This window comes from Lagenorhynchus albirostris, chromosome X (assembly GCF_949774975.1).
Source record: "Lagenorhynchus albirostris chromosome X, mLagAlb1.1, whole genome shotgun sequence".
Lineage (NCBI taxonomy): Eukaryota > Metazoa > Chordata > Mammalia > Artiodactyla > Delphinidae > Lagenorhynchus > Lagenorhynchus albirostris.
This window is the reverse complement of record NC_083116.1, coordinates 99,009,456-99,024,877: the sequence shown is the minus strand read 5'-3', so window position 1 is coordinate 99,024,877 and position 15,422 is coordinate 99,009,456. Positions and strand designations below refer to the sequence as shown.

The following is a 15,422-nucleotide window of genomic DNA, read 5'->3' as shown; positions in this document are numbered from 1 at the left end:
AGCCTCCCTATCCCACCCCTCTAGGTGGTCACGAAGCACCGAGCTGATCTCCCTGTGCTATGCGGCTGCTTCCCACTAGCTATCTATTTTACGTTTGGTAGTGTATATATGTCCATGCCACTCTCTCACTTTGTCCCAGCTTACCCTTCCCCCTCCCCATATATTCAAGTCCATTCTCTACACCTGCATCTTTATTCCTGCCCTGCCACTAGGTTCATCAGTACTGTTTTTTTAGATTCCATATATATGCTTTAGCATACGGTATTTGTTTTTCTCTTTCTGACTTACTTCACTCTGTATAACGGACTCTAGGTCCATCCACCTCACTGCAAATAACTCAATTTCATTTCTCTTTATGGCTGAGTAATATCCCAGTGGATATATGTGCCACATCTTCTTTATCCATTCATCTGTCGATGGACACTAAGGTTGTTTCCATGTCCTGGCTATTATAAATAGAGCTGCAGTGGACATTGTGGTACATGACTCTTTTTGAATTATGGTTTCCTCAGGGTAATTATGAATATTTTTAAGTCCATGTGAGATAATTACAATATCTCTATTTCCTATGGATATATTTTAATTCTTGGATTTAGATTATTTTTTTGTTTTTGTTGTTGGCTTGCCATGTTATTTTTAATTAAATGTCAGATGCTTATATTAAAAAAAAAGAGGGCTTCCCTGGTGGTGCAGTGGTTGAGGGTCCACCTGCCCATGCAGGGGACACGGGTTCGTGCCCTGGTCCAGGAAGATCCCACATGCCATGGAGCGGCTGGGCCCGTGAGCCATGGCCGCTGAGCCTGCACGTCCTGAGCCTGTGCTCCGCAACAGGAGAGGCCACAACAGTGAGACGCCCGCGTACAGCAAAAAAAAAAAAAAGAGAGATACTTTGAGTCTCTGGATGAATTCTCTTTCTCCAGGAAGATTTTACTTTTGTTTATGGCAGGTAATTGGGTTAGATATAGATTGAATTGATCCAGTCATAACTTGAGTTGGTTGAAATGTGTACTTCAACCTTTATGAGGGATTATCTATTTCTGGTCACCCTTACTCCCAGTGTCTAGTCTTCGGGGTTCCCACCAGAAAGCTTTGGCTGTCTCCAGGACCATTATAGGGCCACAATATCAATATTTGCTCCCACACCCACCAGATTTGAGAGACTGCTGAAAGCTGTGTTCATGTTCCATAATACTGTACCCAGTATCATATGGGCATATGTCTCAAGGGGAAGAGCAGCTTCAGAATTTTCTCTTAGGACTTTTCTTCTCTTTAAGATCTTGGCCCGAAAGTACTGACTGCTTTCTTTGGTAGATCTCTGATGCCTTTAAACAGGTGTTTGTCCAGTTGCTCTTGGCAGAAATATTGAACCAAAACAAACTAATCTGCCATTGTCAGCATGGAAATCCTCTTTTTTGCTTTTTAATGCCTTTTTAAGGGAAGTTAAAAAGCACGAGAAATCAGAATTGTTCTCTCTTTTTCATTTTAAATGCTCATTGACACCTGAGGGTGAAGCTAATATATTGTCCTTAAATAAGTCTATGCAAATCTGGCCTTTGAATTCTGGTAGAGTTTTTGGGATACATATGAGAAAGTGTGGAATCTATTATGAGTTTGTTCTATAGTTAAGAACCAAAGCAACTAAGGAAGATGTACAAATGGCCAATAAGCACATGAAAAGATGCTCTTCATCATTAGTCATCATGAAAACGCAAATCAAAATCACAAAGGTGTACCACTTCACACCCACTGGGATGACTAGAATCAAAAGGTTATAATAAAAATTGAACTTAATGATAATAACAAACATTGGTGAGCGTGTGGAGAAATTGGAACTTTCATACACTGCTGGTGGGAATGTAAAATGGTGCAATCACTTTGGAATACAGTCTGGCAGTTCCTCAAATAATTAAACACAAAGTTACCATATGACCCAGCAACTCTACTCCTATAGACCCAAGAGAAATAAAAATATATTCATAGGAACTTCCCTGGTGGTGCAGTGGTTAAGAATCCACCTGCCAATGCAGGAGACACGGGTTTGAGCCCTAGTCTGGGAAGATCCCACATGCTGCAGAGCAACTAAGCCCATGTGCCACAGCTACTGAGCCTGCACTGTACAGCCCGTGAGACACAACTACTGAAGCTCACGTGCCTAGAGCCCGTGCTCCGCAACAAGAGAAGCCACTGCAATGAGAAGCCCACGCACCACAACCAAGAGTAGCCCCTGCTCGCCACAGCTAGAGAAAGCCCATGTGCAGCAACGAAGACCCAATGCAGCCAAATTAAAAAAAAAAAAATCACACACAAATGTTTGTAGAAGCACTATTCACAATAGCCAGAAGGTGGAAACAACCCAAATTTTCATCAGCTGATGGATGGATAAGCAAAATGTAGTATATCCATACAATGGAATATTATTTGACCATGAAATGAAATGAAGGACTGATGCATGCTACAAGATAGATGAGTGTTGAAAATGTTATGCTAAGTGAAAGAAACCAGTCACAAAAGACCACACATTATATGGTTTCATTCATACAGAAGTCCAGGATAGGGAAATCTATAGAGACAGAAAGTAGTTAGTGGTTGCTTAGGACTGGGTGGGGGAGGGGGGTAGAGGAATGAGAGCTAAAGTGTACAGGGTTTCTTTTTGAAGTGATGAAAACGTACTAAATGTGACTCTGGTGATGAAACGTACTAAAAGTAGATACACATATCTGCGAATCTGCTTTTAGAGAAACATTGAAAATATTTTCTCCTATTCTGAGGTTTGTCTTTTCATCTTGTTTATGGTGTCCTTTGTTGTGCAAAAGCTTTTAAGTTTCATTAGGTCCCATTTGTTTATTTTTGTTTTTATTTCCATTTCTGTAGGAGGCTGGTCAAAAAGGATCTTGCTGTGCTTTATGTCATAGAGTGTTCTGCCTAGGTTTTCCTCTAAGAGTTTTATAGTGTCTGGCCTTGCATTTAGGTCTTCAGTCCATTTTGAGTTCATTTTTGTGTATGGTGTTAGGGAGTGTTCTAATTTCATTCTTTTACATGTAGCTGTCCAGTTTTCCCAGCACCACTTATTGAAGAGACTGTCTTTTCTCCATTGTATTTTCTTGCCTCCTTAGGGAACTCTACTCACTGCTCTATGGTGACCTAAACGGGAAGGAAATCCAAAAAAGAGGGGATATATGTATATGTGTAGCTGATTCACTTTGCTGTACTGGAGAAACTAACACAACATTGTAAAGCAACTATACTCCAACTAAAAAAGAAAGAGTTTAGAGACAAACAGTTCTCAATTTGAATCCAAGCATGACCACTTACTAGCTGTATGACATTGGGAAAGCTATTTAACCTCATCTTTCTCATCTGGAAAATGGGTATAAACTAGAACCAACTGATAAGGATTAAATGTGATCATATATGTAAAGTGCGTGGTGTTGGGGACATCATAATTATTCAGTAATAACTGTGATAATAAAATTATTGTTAACAAAAAAGAAACATTGAATTGTACACTTTAAATTGTGAATTGTATGGTATGCGAATTATGTCTCAATAAAGCTGTTACAATAAAGGACCAAAGCAATATTTATGATAGCAACTGGGGAGAGAGGGTGACAGATGTGGATACAAGCTCATGGTGTTGACGATCTCTCTCATTTTCACTCTCTTCATTAACAGTTTGCTGACGCAGACGTACAGAATGGACTTGAGGACATGGGGAGGGGGAAGGGTAAGCTGGGACGAAGTGAGAGAGTGGCATGGACATATATACACTACCAAGTGTAAAATAGATAGCTAGTGGGAAGCAGCCACATAGCACAGGGAGATCAGCTCGGTGCTTTGTGACCACCTAGAGGGGTGGGATAGGGAGGGTGGGAAGAAGACGCAAGAGGGATGGGATATGGGGATATATGTATACGTATAGCTGATTCACTTTGTTATAAAGCAGAAATTAACACACCACTGTAAAGCAATTATACTCCAATAAAGATGTTAAAAAAAAAAGTTTGCTGACCAGTTGTCAGGGCCTGGGGTGGAATTAAAGCAGAACCCTGGGTCCTGTAATACATGGTTAAAGGTAACTCAAGTAAGAGTAAGTCATGGAATCCAGCAAGAGCAGTGATCTGGATAACTGACCAGGAAGATAACACTGCTGAGATAATCCAGACTTGTCTTAATCCTGGCTGGGCCCGACATCCTGAAGCAGGACTTACCTTCCTTAGTTATTCCCGTGGTCAGAAAGTACTGCACTGTTCCTAAATCTCCCTGCTTTGCAAGCCTCTCATATACCTAGAAGAGTTTTTTTTAGAGTGTAAACTTAAATCTCAAAGACCTTTTCTAATTTGGAGCCTATTTCTCTGGAAGTGCTGGAAACACATGCAACTTCTTGATTGAGAAAGGCACATAAAGCAGATGCATTTGCATAGGAAGCCCATGACCCCAGAAGTCACCATCTGGGAAGGGGCTTTGAGAGTTCTCATGGCTCACTTCAGTCGTGTCTCTGAGAGATTTGGAGCTTCAATTACTCATTCAGTGGTTAAAAAAAAAAGGGCAGGTCACAGATTGTACAATTTTTATTTCACTTATTCAACAGACATATCAGTTACCAACTTTGTGCCAGTCACTGTGCTAGGTGCTGTAATAAAAATCTGTATGAAGCAGTAGCTGCCTCTAGGAGATTGCACTAAACCAAAGGTACCAAGTGAGGAAAGAGACGTATGCATTAAGTGACTGTGAGTTCCCAATAGAGTGGCAGTTAACTGAGCTTAGAAGAGTCTTGGAAGCATTTAGCACAACTGAATAAATATAGTTGAATAAAGGCCGAGAAAAGGCATCATTGAGGCGGTAACACTTTAACTGAACCTTGAAGAACAAGTAGGGTTTATCCAGGCAGACGAAGAGGAGAGGAAGGCTGGTGGCAGAGAAACAAATGAGTTAGGACCCTGTGGTAAGAGCCATTATGAGAGTTAACAAGGGACACAGCCAGAAAGGGAGGAAGAAATGAACTTAGAGCAGTACTTCTCAGACTTTAATGGTCATACATTAAAGCCTGAGAAAAACAGAAAATCGTGTTAAAATAGAGATTCTGACTCAGAATTTCAGGGTCTAAGCTAGAGTACTTCATTGACCCCCAGTCAATGTCAGTGCTTCTGATCCATGAGCCACACTGAGTAACAAGAGCTTAGAGATCTATTTGAGTGGGATGGGAGAGGAAAGTGAAAAGTCCTAATTAACATGTAAATTTCTGGATAGAATGATCTGGAGTGATGGTGTTGTGAGCTGCTAGAGGGAATGTAAGAGGAGATTTTCAAGGAAATATAAGTTTTGTTTTGTGTTTTGTTTTGTTTTGAGGCACCTATAAAGATATCTCGGAAGAGAAATCTGGTAGGAAGGAGAAAAATAAGACCATGGTTCCTGAGTAGAAGAGAAAGATGTGCCTATGAATGAAATTGAGAAGGGACTGCAAGAAAAGTGAGAGGATGATTAGGAGAAAATGATATGATCACTTCCACAGAAGAAGTTTCAAGAAAGTGGGAATGAACAATGTCAAATGTTGCAGAGAGATGAGGAAGGAGCAAGACTAGAATCCAGACTGCAAGGAGTTGAGGATTGGAAAACGAGTGTTTCGATTAGTGGTAAGAGGGTTGAGGAAAAATGTGAAAGAGAGTGTGGCAGTAGACAGAAAGGAGTGTAGGGTAAAGGGAAGGGTCCTCCCTCACCCTTTTTTCCTTCCTCTTTCCTTTCTCCTTCCCCCTTCCCTCCCTCCCTCCCTCCCTCTCTCCCCTCCCTCCTTCCTTCCTTCCCTCCCTCCTTTCTTCCTTTTAGCATTATTATATCAATAGAAATTTTCCTACATACAAAAAATTGAGAGGCTATTATAATGAATGCTAGGATAAGCCACAGAGAAAGTGCTTGCCTTGTCCTACAAACAGAATTCCCCTCCGAAGAGGAATCCTGAGCAATAAAATGTTCTCCACCACTTAACACAAAGATTAAGGTCTTGATGTCAAGTCAGGAAATTAGCAAGTTCATTCCTAATAGCAATTATTTTCTCTGTGAAATAGGAAGAGTTCCTTTGGAAGGAGTTCGTTTGGCTGGAATTACATGGGAAGAAACTTTGTAAGTGTGGCAGGGGTTCGGAATATTGCCAAAGCCTTCCTTTCAGCTTTACCCAAAGTGATGTCTTACCTTCTAACAAAAGATAAAAACAGCAAAATGCCCTCCGACCTCGCCCCTCCACTCCACACACTCACATAGGAAATGAGAATATGAAAAGTAGCAGGATACAAAATTAATGCACAGAAATCTCTTGGGTTCCTATACACTAATGATGAAAAATCTGAAAGGGAAATTAAGGAAACACTCGCGTTTACCATTGCAACAAAAAGAAAAAAATACCTAGAAATAGGGCTTCCCTGGTGGCGCAGTGGTTGAGAGTCCTCCTGCCAATGCAGGGGACACGGGTTCGTGCCCTGGTCCAGGAAGATCCCACATGCCGTGGAGCGGCTGGGCCCGTGAGCCATGGCCGCTGAGCCTGCGCGTCTGGAGCCTGTGCTCCACTACGTGAGAGGCCATAACAGTGAGAGGCCCGCGTACTGCCAAAAAAAAAAAACCTAGGAATAAACCTACCTAGGGAGATAAAGACCTGCATGCAGAAAACTATAAGACATTGATGAAAGAAATTAAAGATGATACAAACAGATGGAGAGATATACCATGTTCTTGGACTGAAAGAATCAACATTATGAAAATGACTGTACTACCCAAAGCAATCTACAGGTTCAGTGCAATCCCTATCAAACTACCAATGGTATTTTTCACAGAACTAGGACAAAAAATTTCACAATTTGTATGGAAACACAAAAGACCCCGAATAGCCAAAGCAATCTTGAGAAAGAAAAACGGAGCTGGAGGAATCAGGCTCTCTGACTTCAGACTATACTACAAAGCTACAGTAATCAAGACAGTATGGTACTGGCACAAAAACAGAAAGATAGATCAATGGAACAGGATAGAAAGCCCAGAGATAAAGCCACACACATATGGTCAACTTATCTTTGATGAAGGAGGCAAGAATACACAATGGAGGAAAAACAGCCTCTTCAATAAGTGGTGCTGGGAAAACTGGACAGCTACATGTAAAAGAATGAAATTAGAACACTTCCAAACACCATACACAAAATAAACTCAAAATGGATTAAAGACCTAAATGTAAGGCCAGACACTATAAAACTTGTAGAGGAAAACCTAGTCAGAACACTCTATGACATAAATCACAGCAAGATCCTTTTTGACCCACCTCCTAGAAAAATGGAATAAAAACAAAAATAAATGGGACCTAATGAAACTTAAAAGCTTTTGCACAGCAAAGGAAACCATAAACAAGATGAAAAGACAACCCTCAGAATGGGAGAAAATATTTGCAAACGAAGCAACTGACAGAGGATTAATCTCCAAAATATACAAGCAGCTCATGCAGCTCAATATCAAAAAAACAAACAACCCAATCCAAAAATGGGCAGAAGACCTAAATAGACATTTGTCCAAAGAAGATATACAGATTGCCAACAAACACATGAAAGGATGCTCAACATCTCTAATCATTAGAGAAATGCAAATCAAAACTACAATGAGACATCATCTCACCAATGAGAATGGCCATCATCAAAAAATCTACAAACAATAAATGCTGGAGAGGGTGTGGAGAAAAGGGAACCCTCTTGCACTGTTGGTGGGAATGTAAATTGATACAGCCACTATGGAGAACAGTATGGAGGTCCCTTAAAAAACTAAATATAGAACTACCATATGACCTAGCAATCCCACTACTGGGCATATACCCTGAGAAAACCATAATTCAAAAAGAGTCATGTACCACAATGTTCATTGCAGCACTATTTACAATTGCCGGGACATGGAAGCAACCTGAAGTCCAGCGACAGATGAATGGATAAAGATGTGGCACATATATACAATGGAATATTACTCAGCCATAAAAAGAAACAAAATTGACTTATTTGTAGTGAGTTGGATGGAACTAGAGTCTGTCATACAGAGTGATGTAAGTCAAAAAGAGAAAAACCAATACTGTATGCTAACACGTATATATGGAATCTAAAAAAAAAATGGTTCTGATGAATCTAGGGACAGGACAGGAATAAAGACACAGACATAGAGAATGGACTTGAGGACACGGGGAGGGGGAAGGGTAAGCTGTGACAAAGTGAGTGAGTGGCATGGACATATATACACTACCAAATGTAAAATAGATAGCTAGTGGGAAGCAGCCGCATAGCACAGGGAGATCAGTTCGGTGCTTTGTGACCACCTAGAGGGGTGGGACAGGGAGGGTGGGAGGGAGACGCAAGAGAGAGGAGATATGGGGATGTGTGTATATGTATAGTTGATTCACTTTGTTATAAAGCAGAAAGTAACACACCATTGTAAAGCAATTATACCCCAATAAAGATGTTTAGAAAAAAAGATTATTGGGGGCTGTTAGACTTCTATGACATGCCACTTAAAAGGTCAGGACCACCAACGGATCCCCTGTTGTGTGGACTCTGGGAAGAGAAGGTTGGGAAATGATGTCAGGAACTTTTCTCCATTTAAGTCTGAATAAGTAGATATTTGCATAAATATCATCCTAGCTATTCATTAGATAACAGCTTAACTCTAGAGGTAGAAATATACATTCGAAGCATTTTGTTCAAGTTTCTTGTCTCCCAAGTAACTCTCTCTTCCTGGCCCCTTTCTTGGGGAGCAGGGAGCACCCAACATTGGTAATGATAATTGAAGTTAGTGATTTCACAGTCATTTCTTTGCATTCTCAGAAGGCCTTAGCAGTTAATTCCTACTAAGCAGCAATTGGGTAATAATTGGCTAACTCTCTTGACAGAAAAAAACGTAATTTGGAAATAATTGACCTAACGAGAAAAATGGATTGATGGTTAAAAAATTGTTTGGGTCATTGCATTGTTAAAAGTAATAAGTAACTTGGAGATGAAGTACCGTAAATTTAACAGTGTAAATACTGCATGTGTATGAATACATAATTTATATGGTAATTTACGCTTAGCTCATATTCTACATTTGAAGTTATTTTTCTTGTAGTAGAAAAAACAGAAGGACTAAAAGAAAAGGATCCAATACTAGATTCTTAAGGTTTGTAGAAATGTGTAATACATATAAAAGTGTATCACCTGGGATAAACCGTAATGGAAAAGAATATAAAAAAGAATGTGTATGTATAACTGAGTCACTTTGCTGTACAGCAGAAATTAACAGAACATTGTAAATCAACTGTATTTCAATAAAAACAGTGTATCAGCAATATGTACTGCTTTATAATGCTCCATTGAACTAGCCTCTCAGAAAAAATAACTCAGTCCAATTACTTCCCAGGCTACTCCTGTGATAGTATTTCTGTCTTTTAAATTTGATTAGTACATGGCAGTCTTTCCAGAGAATGATATCGATGATTTAAATCAGTGCCAAAAGGCTATGAGAGGAGTTGATGCTTTGAGTAAAACTGAGCTTCTCCCAGGCAACTAACTACCCAAGCTTCCGAGTTTTTATGCCCATCAAATGTAGATGTCTTCCATTGATTCAGAACTTAAATAAGAAAATGAACCCTTTATTCCCATGCATTTTAAATTATAAGTAAAAACAATTTTGTTATATGTACGTTGGAGGTAGGCATGGAAGGTATTATCTCAATTTTATGGGCAAGAAAACAGAACCCAGCCAGACTCTCGGTTCCTCCCTGCTCCAATATTTGGAGGCCGTGGCAGCCTGCAGTAAGTGATTGTATTTCAGATTTGACCACACAGTCTGTGCTCATGAGTTGGCAGTACATTTTTTAGATAATAGAACTCACAGCCAGCAGTGTCATGCTCTGAAACATAGTACCATGCTCCATTCAAATGAGCCACATCTTGTCCCCTAACACTGCTGCTCGGTATAAACCGGGTGAACCCATTAGCCATCAGTCATTTGAAGAAATAAACAGCTAGAGTTGAGACCCCTTGAAACATTAAGGCCTTTTAGACCAAGACAGATTGACTCAGTAACAGTGAGGTTCTCTTTTCTTCAGCACTGTATGGAATTTAAGAATATAACTGAAGAGCAAAGAAAAGTGAGCAATCTGTAGTCAGTATATAAATTTAAAAGGTCCTGCAGATAGAGAGGAACTCATGAACAATTTATTACTGAGTGCTTTCTGTTTCAGTTTCTACACTGGTATATGTTGAGGGTATCAAGAAGAAATATCAGACATGGTCACTCGTGACTCCTCAGGAGCTTGTAAGCTGATTGAGGAAACAAAACGCACCATGTAAAGGACTCCACATATTCAGACAGAGCAGATGGGGTCTGAAAGGTGTTTTAGTTTCAGTTGACCCTGAAGCAGACCCTGAGACAAGCACTTGAGTGCATGTCTGTCTGGAGGAAGGTATAAGAAGCGTGGGAGAAGGGAAGTGAGACAGGGAAGGCGGCCAATAAAGGTGACAACGTTACTAGACAACAGTCACCGTGGGTGACTAGAAAGTAATCTTATGAGGAAACACCGGTAAACAGTATAGAACACACACCTCCGAGTTACTCGACCCAAACGGTAGGGGAACTGGGCTCGTTATATTCCAGCTCTTCTCAGGGCTAGGATTGGGGTGTTGAAGGGCTCTCCCAGGGGTATTAATTCCTGGGCACTTCAGCCTGCCCAGCACCTGGGCACAGCAGGCTTCTGCAGCCCTGGGAAAAGCCCTCAGGTGCAGTGAGCAGACGCTGATAGCTGGAAGCCAGCCCGTGCACATGAAACAGAGGGGTCCAAGGAATATGGGTAGAGGACTGCCAGCAGCCACCACAGTAGGATTCTTGGTGTAGGTGAGACTTGAGAGCGCTCTTTCTCTTCTCTCCTCAGGTCTCTTCATGGTCCTCTCCCTATTGTCCATCGTGTATGGAGCCTTGCGCTGTAACATCCTCGCCATCAAGATCAAATACGATGAATATGATGTCAAAGTGAAGCCCCTGGCCTATGTCTGTATCTTCCTCTGGAGGAGCTTTGAGATTGCCACTCGAGTCATTGTCCTGGTCCTCTTTACCTCTGTCCTGAAGACCTGGGTGGTGATAGACATACTCCTCAACTTCCTCAGCTTCCTCTTCTACCCCTGGATCCTCTTCTGGTGCAGTGGCTCCCCCTTCCCTGAGAACATCGAGAAGGCCCTCAGTCGGGTGGGCACCACCATTGTGCTGTGCTTCCTCACCTTACTCTACGCCGGGATCAACATGTTCTGCTGGTCAGCGGTACAGCTGAAAATCAACAACCCCGACCTCATCAGCAAGTCCCAGAACTGGTACCAGCTGCTGGTGTACTACATGTTGAGATTCATCGAGAACGCCTTCCTCCTCCTCATGTGGTATCTTTACAAGACTGACATCTACATGTATGTGTGCGCACCCCTGCTGATCCTGCAGCTGCTCATTGGGTACTGCACGGCCATTCTATTCATGATCGTGTTCTATCAATTCTTCCACCCTTGCAAAAAGCTCTTTTCCTCTAGTGTTTCTGAAAGCTTTCAGGAGTGGCTAAAGTGTGCTTGCTGTGACTGCAGGCGGCGGAAATCCTCTGAGTCTGCAGAAAAGACGGATCTAAGGTCATCCGCAGACAGAGAGGAAACCCCTTCTAGCAGTAAAATAAGTTCTATGCCCAGCCAGATCTTGAATGCCGATGAGCTCTTTTCTGCTTAATGGGACCTGAGTCTCTTGAGGCACAGATGTATTGTTTGCTGGGTTGATCCCTGTTCTTCATACAAGTGATGGGCCCTGCACAGTTAACAAAGCAGGAAGTTATCTCTCAACTCCTTGTGAGTCTCTCCCCTTCGGAGAGCTCTCGGGTGGGCATGTGGGAACCATGGAGAGAAGCCAGGGAAACCCCTGAGCGTTGCAGGGGCAGCCTAAGGCACCACCATTCACAGTTGACCATGTTCTCCCAGACGTTATTGGCCTTTTCATTGACAAAGTACCCATGATATCTGAGTTGGGCTGGTTAGATCCATCAGGTAGAATGAGGGCAGGGGCTTACTTGTTTTCTGGTTTTCTGGACTGCTGGTCTAGGTAGCCTAATGTTTTATTATCCCTGAACGTAGTTTTCACCCAAGAGTTATCTGATGACCACAGATGGTTACTGGGGTTTTGCCATCAGCCACAACAGTCCTGTCAGAGTTTTCAGAGAGGGCTGTTCAAGTTTGGTTTTTGAATAGACAGATGTTCCATTTTCATCTCATCAGGGCTCTTTGTACACAACCAACTGTAGCAGGCTTGGAGACTTTATTCTCAAGGATCCATGGATTCAAAATTGAATTCTAAATTTGGTTATGGAAGCCCTAGAATTTTAGAAAAGTTGTGTTCCTTCAATATGTTGAAGAAATTCTGGATCAAGAGGGTTGTTAAAATATCAAAGTGTTTGTAGGCTTTTATAAGCAGAGTTCTTACCTTCTTGTGGTAGTTTAAGATGAATCTGCTAGAAGGTAGGCTTAACCTCATCAAGGTTGAGTCCTGTCTTACAGTTCTGGGAAATTTCTAGTAGAATTTGCTAGGATTTGCCTTCTTAGGAAAGAAGAAAATAAAACCCATAGTCTTTACTCCACCTCTTCCTTGCCTGTCAGGAAAGTTTTAGACAAGAGTTACCTTGGTTAACCTAAGTTCTTCTAGAAAACACAGAAATTTCTCACCTAGCATATGTATATAGGCCATTTTAATTTTCATTATTTGAAGGAAAAGGGTTCCCCACCTTCAGTTAGATGTTGACTTCAGAAACTTTTAAATTTTGCAAACAGCTAACATGACCAGAAGATTTTTATCTTTAACTGAATGCATTTTGATTTGGTATGATTATGAGTTAATTTGAATAAGAACTTCAATTTTATCCTCCTGCACTCTCCTATCTTCAGTATAATTTCTCGTTTGATCTGGAACCATATTTCTTTCATAAAAGGATTTGTAGAATATCCTCAGTTGTCTTGGAAAAATGCCTAGATCTAGTACCATTATTTCTACCATAAAAACCTTGATGATGAAACACCTGGGAGCAGGTGACGTCACTGATGAGGCTGGACATTGCAGGTCGATCAGGGTTGACAGTCTTAGGACTCATAATGGCTGAACTTTCTGACCCATCGAGTTTCTAACAGCTAGTTTGTCAGGGGACAGGTTAAAATGGTGAGTTTGAGTAGGAGTTGTGGCCAGAATTAGCCAGGGATGGAGAGACTGGTACTTCCCCAGCCTTGGTTTGGAAGCCTGTCTCAAGAACCACTACAAAATCTGGGCCTTCAAATACATTTAAAATCATTTTAAGGTAGAATGTAGGTAAGCATATTGAGTGACCCCAAACCAAACTGACAGTGATGGTCTGTCACACTCCTAAAGCCCAATTATAAGCCACATTTAAAAGGATAAAGAGGTTTGGTAACTAAATTGGACATTTTGTCATCTTTAACTCTTGATATGCAGATACCCCTGCTTTGGGACCATATACGTCTAGTCACTTTGGGGAAGAGAAGCCACTGCTTTTTTTCTTCATGGCCACAATTTAAGTCATAGTGAACTGAGAAATCTTGTTTTTAAATTATTTGTATTATACCTCTGAAATGGCAAAATTATAGCTCAGACTGCACAACTAGGTTGCCCTAAAGACAAACAAACCAGCAAATTTCCTCCTATCTTGAGAGTTAAAATGTCTTTTTCAGTAATAATTCCAATTTTTAAAACTCTCCGTGCTTTGTCTAATTAATTACATACCATAACTTGTCGCAACAGATACTCCAACTGATTCATTATCATTTGGCTGGATGGAGGTGAAGTATTTCCTCGAAATATATTGAAATAAGATCATCAAATATGTTTAGACTTTCTTCATTACTGGAGACAGTGCAGTGTAGAGGTTGACATCTCCCTGTCCAACCCTGCAAGTTAGTTAATTGTTCTATGCCTCAGTTTCCTCACCCACAAAATTTGCATGATATACTTGCCCAGACTACCTCACAAGGTTGTCAGAAGAACAAATTAAATAATAGGTGTGAAAATGCTTTGAAAATATTTTTGAAGTGCCATGCATGTTTAAAGGAGTTGTTTTTATAGTTATTCAAATTCATAACAGGTTATTTTATTTTATTTTTTTTTTTACCGTTAGAGAAGAAACAAGTAGCATCATTCACATGAGTGTCTTAAGTGAATATGTCGGCCTTTGGCCTTACAGAAGGGCAAGTGTAAATGGCCTTTACTCTTGGAGAGAACTCAACAGTTGCCCTTTCTCTTACCATCATTTGCTTATAAAAATTAGCACCCAGGGCTTCCCTGGTGGCACAGTGGTTGAGAGTCCGCCTGCCGATGCAGGGGACACGGGTTCGTGCGCCGGTCCGGGAAGATCCCACATGCCGCGGAGCGGCTGGGCCCGTGAGCCATGGCCGCTGAGCCTGCGCGTCCGGAGCCTGTGCTCCACAACAGGAGAGGCCACAACAGTGAGAGGCCCATGTATCGCAAAAAAAAAAAAAAAAAATTAGCACCCAAACATATGGTACTTGGAGGAAAAAGACCCACTGAAATCTGAGAAATTGCTTTTGATAACAAATGAGCTTATCATTTTTGTATGTCATCTTTCATAAAGGATATAGCAGCCTCTTTTGTTAATTTTTCTTTACAATTTGAATGCCTGATCCCGCTAGACTTTTAATTGAATGTGGGTATAATTTTTTCTGCCTTGTAAATGGGAAAAATAAACTTTAAAATTGATTGTCAAATACAGCATTTTCTTGGAAACCTCCTTAGAACATTAGTGCTATGGGTTATGACTGTATGTGTCAGTACTCCTCAGCCAGTACATTGCGGATGTGAGTTTTGCAGGCTGCTTCTCTGCAGCCATTCACTCTAATAAATATTGTTTATGTTTCTTCATATAATAAATTAATTTTTCCATTTCTCCTTGCTTTTCATTCCTTATACAGTCCTTTCATGGCTTTTTGACTTCAGGGACTATTTTAGAAACGAATTTGAAAATGGTTTTGTTGTGATTAATTATGATTTTGTAACCTCACCTGAAAATTTTGTTTGATAAGCATTTACTCCATTTGTTAAAGCTGCACCGCTCAATACTAAAATTCTGCTCCAACATAAGTGGTATACTGATCCAGAAACATAAAATATCAAATGAGCGACTTGATATTAACATAAATGAATAGTCAAATTGTAAATGGCGATCTGTGGTTGGAAAAAATACCAGGTTTTTTCTGCATGTCCAAAGGCCTTATTTTTTCTATTGAGGTATAATTGACATATAACATTATATTAGTTTCAGATATACAACATAATGATTCAATATTTGTATACACTGCAAAATGATAACTGCAATAATTCTATTTACCATTCCATCACCATTG

General features: G+C 40.7%; 1 protein-coding gene across 2 annotated transcripts in view; it reads left to right on the top strand.

Annotated features, from left to right (window-relative positions):
* XK (X-linked Kx blood group antigen, Kell and VPS13A binding protein) overlaps positions 1-14,964 on the top strand; it is a 53,827-nt gene extending 38,863 nt beyond the window's left edge. For both annotated transcript variants that reach the window (XM_060137800.1, XM_060137799.1), the window contains exon 3: positions 10,913-14,964. In XM_060137800.1, coding sequence (XP_059993783.1) covers positions 10,913-11,739 — 827 coding nt within the window. In that variant the 3' untranslated portion in view covers positions 11,740-14,964. The remainder of the gene's footprint in view (positions 1-10,912) is intronic.
* The last annotated feature ends 458 nt before the right edge of the window (positions 14,965-15,422 follow it).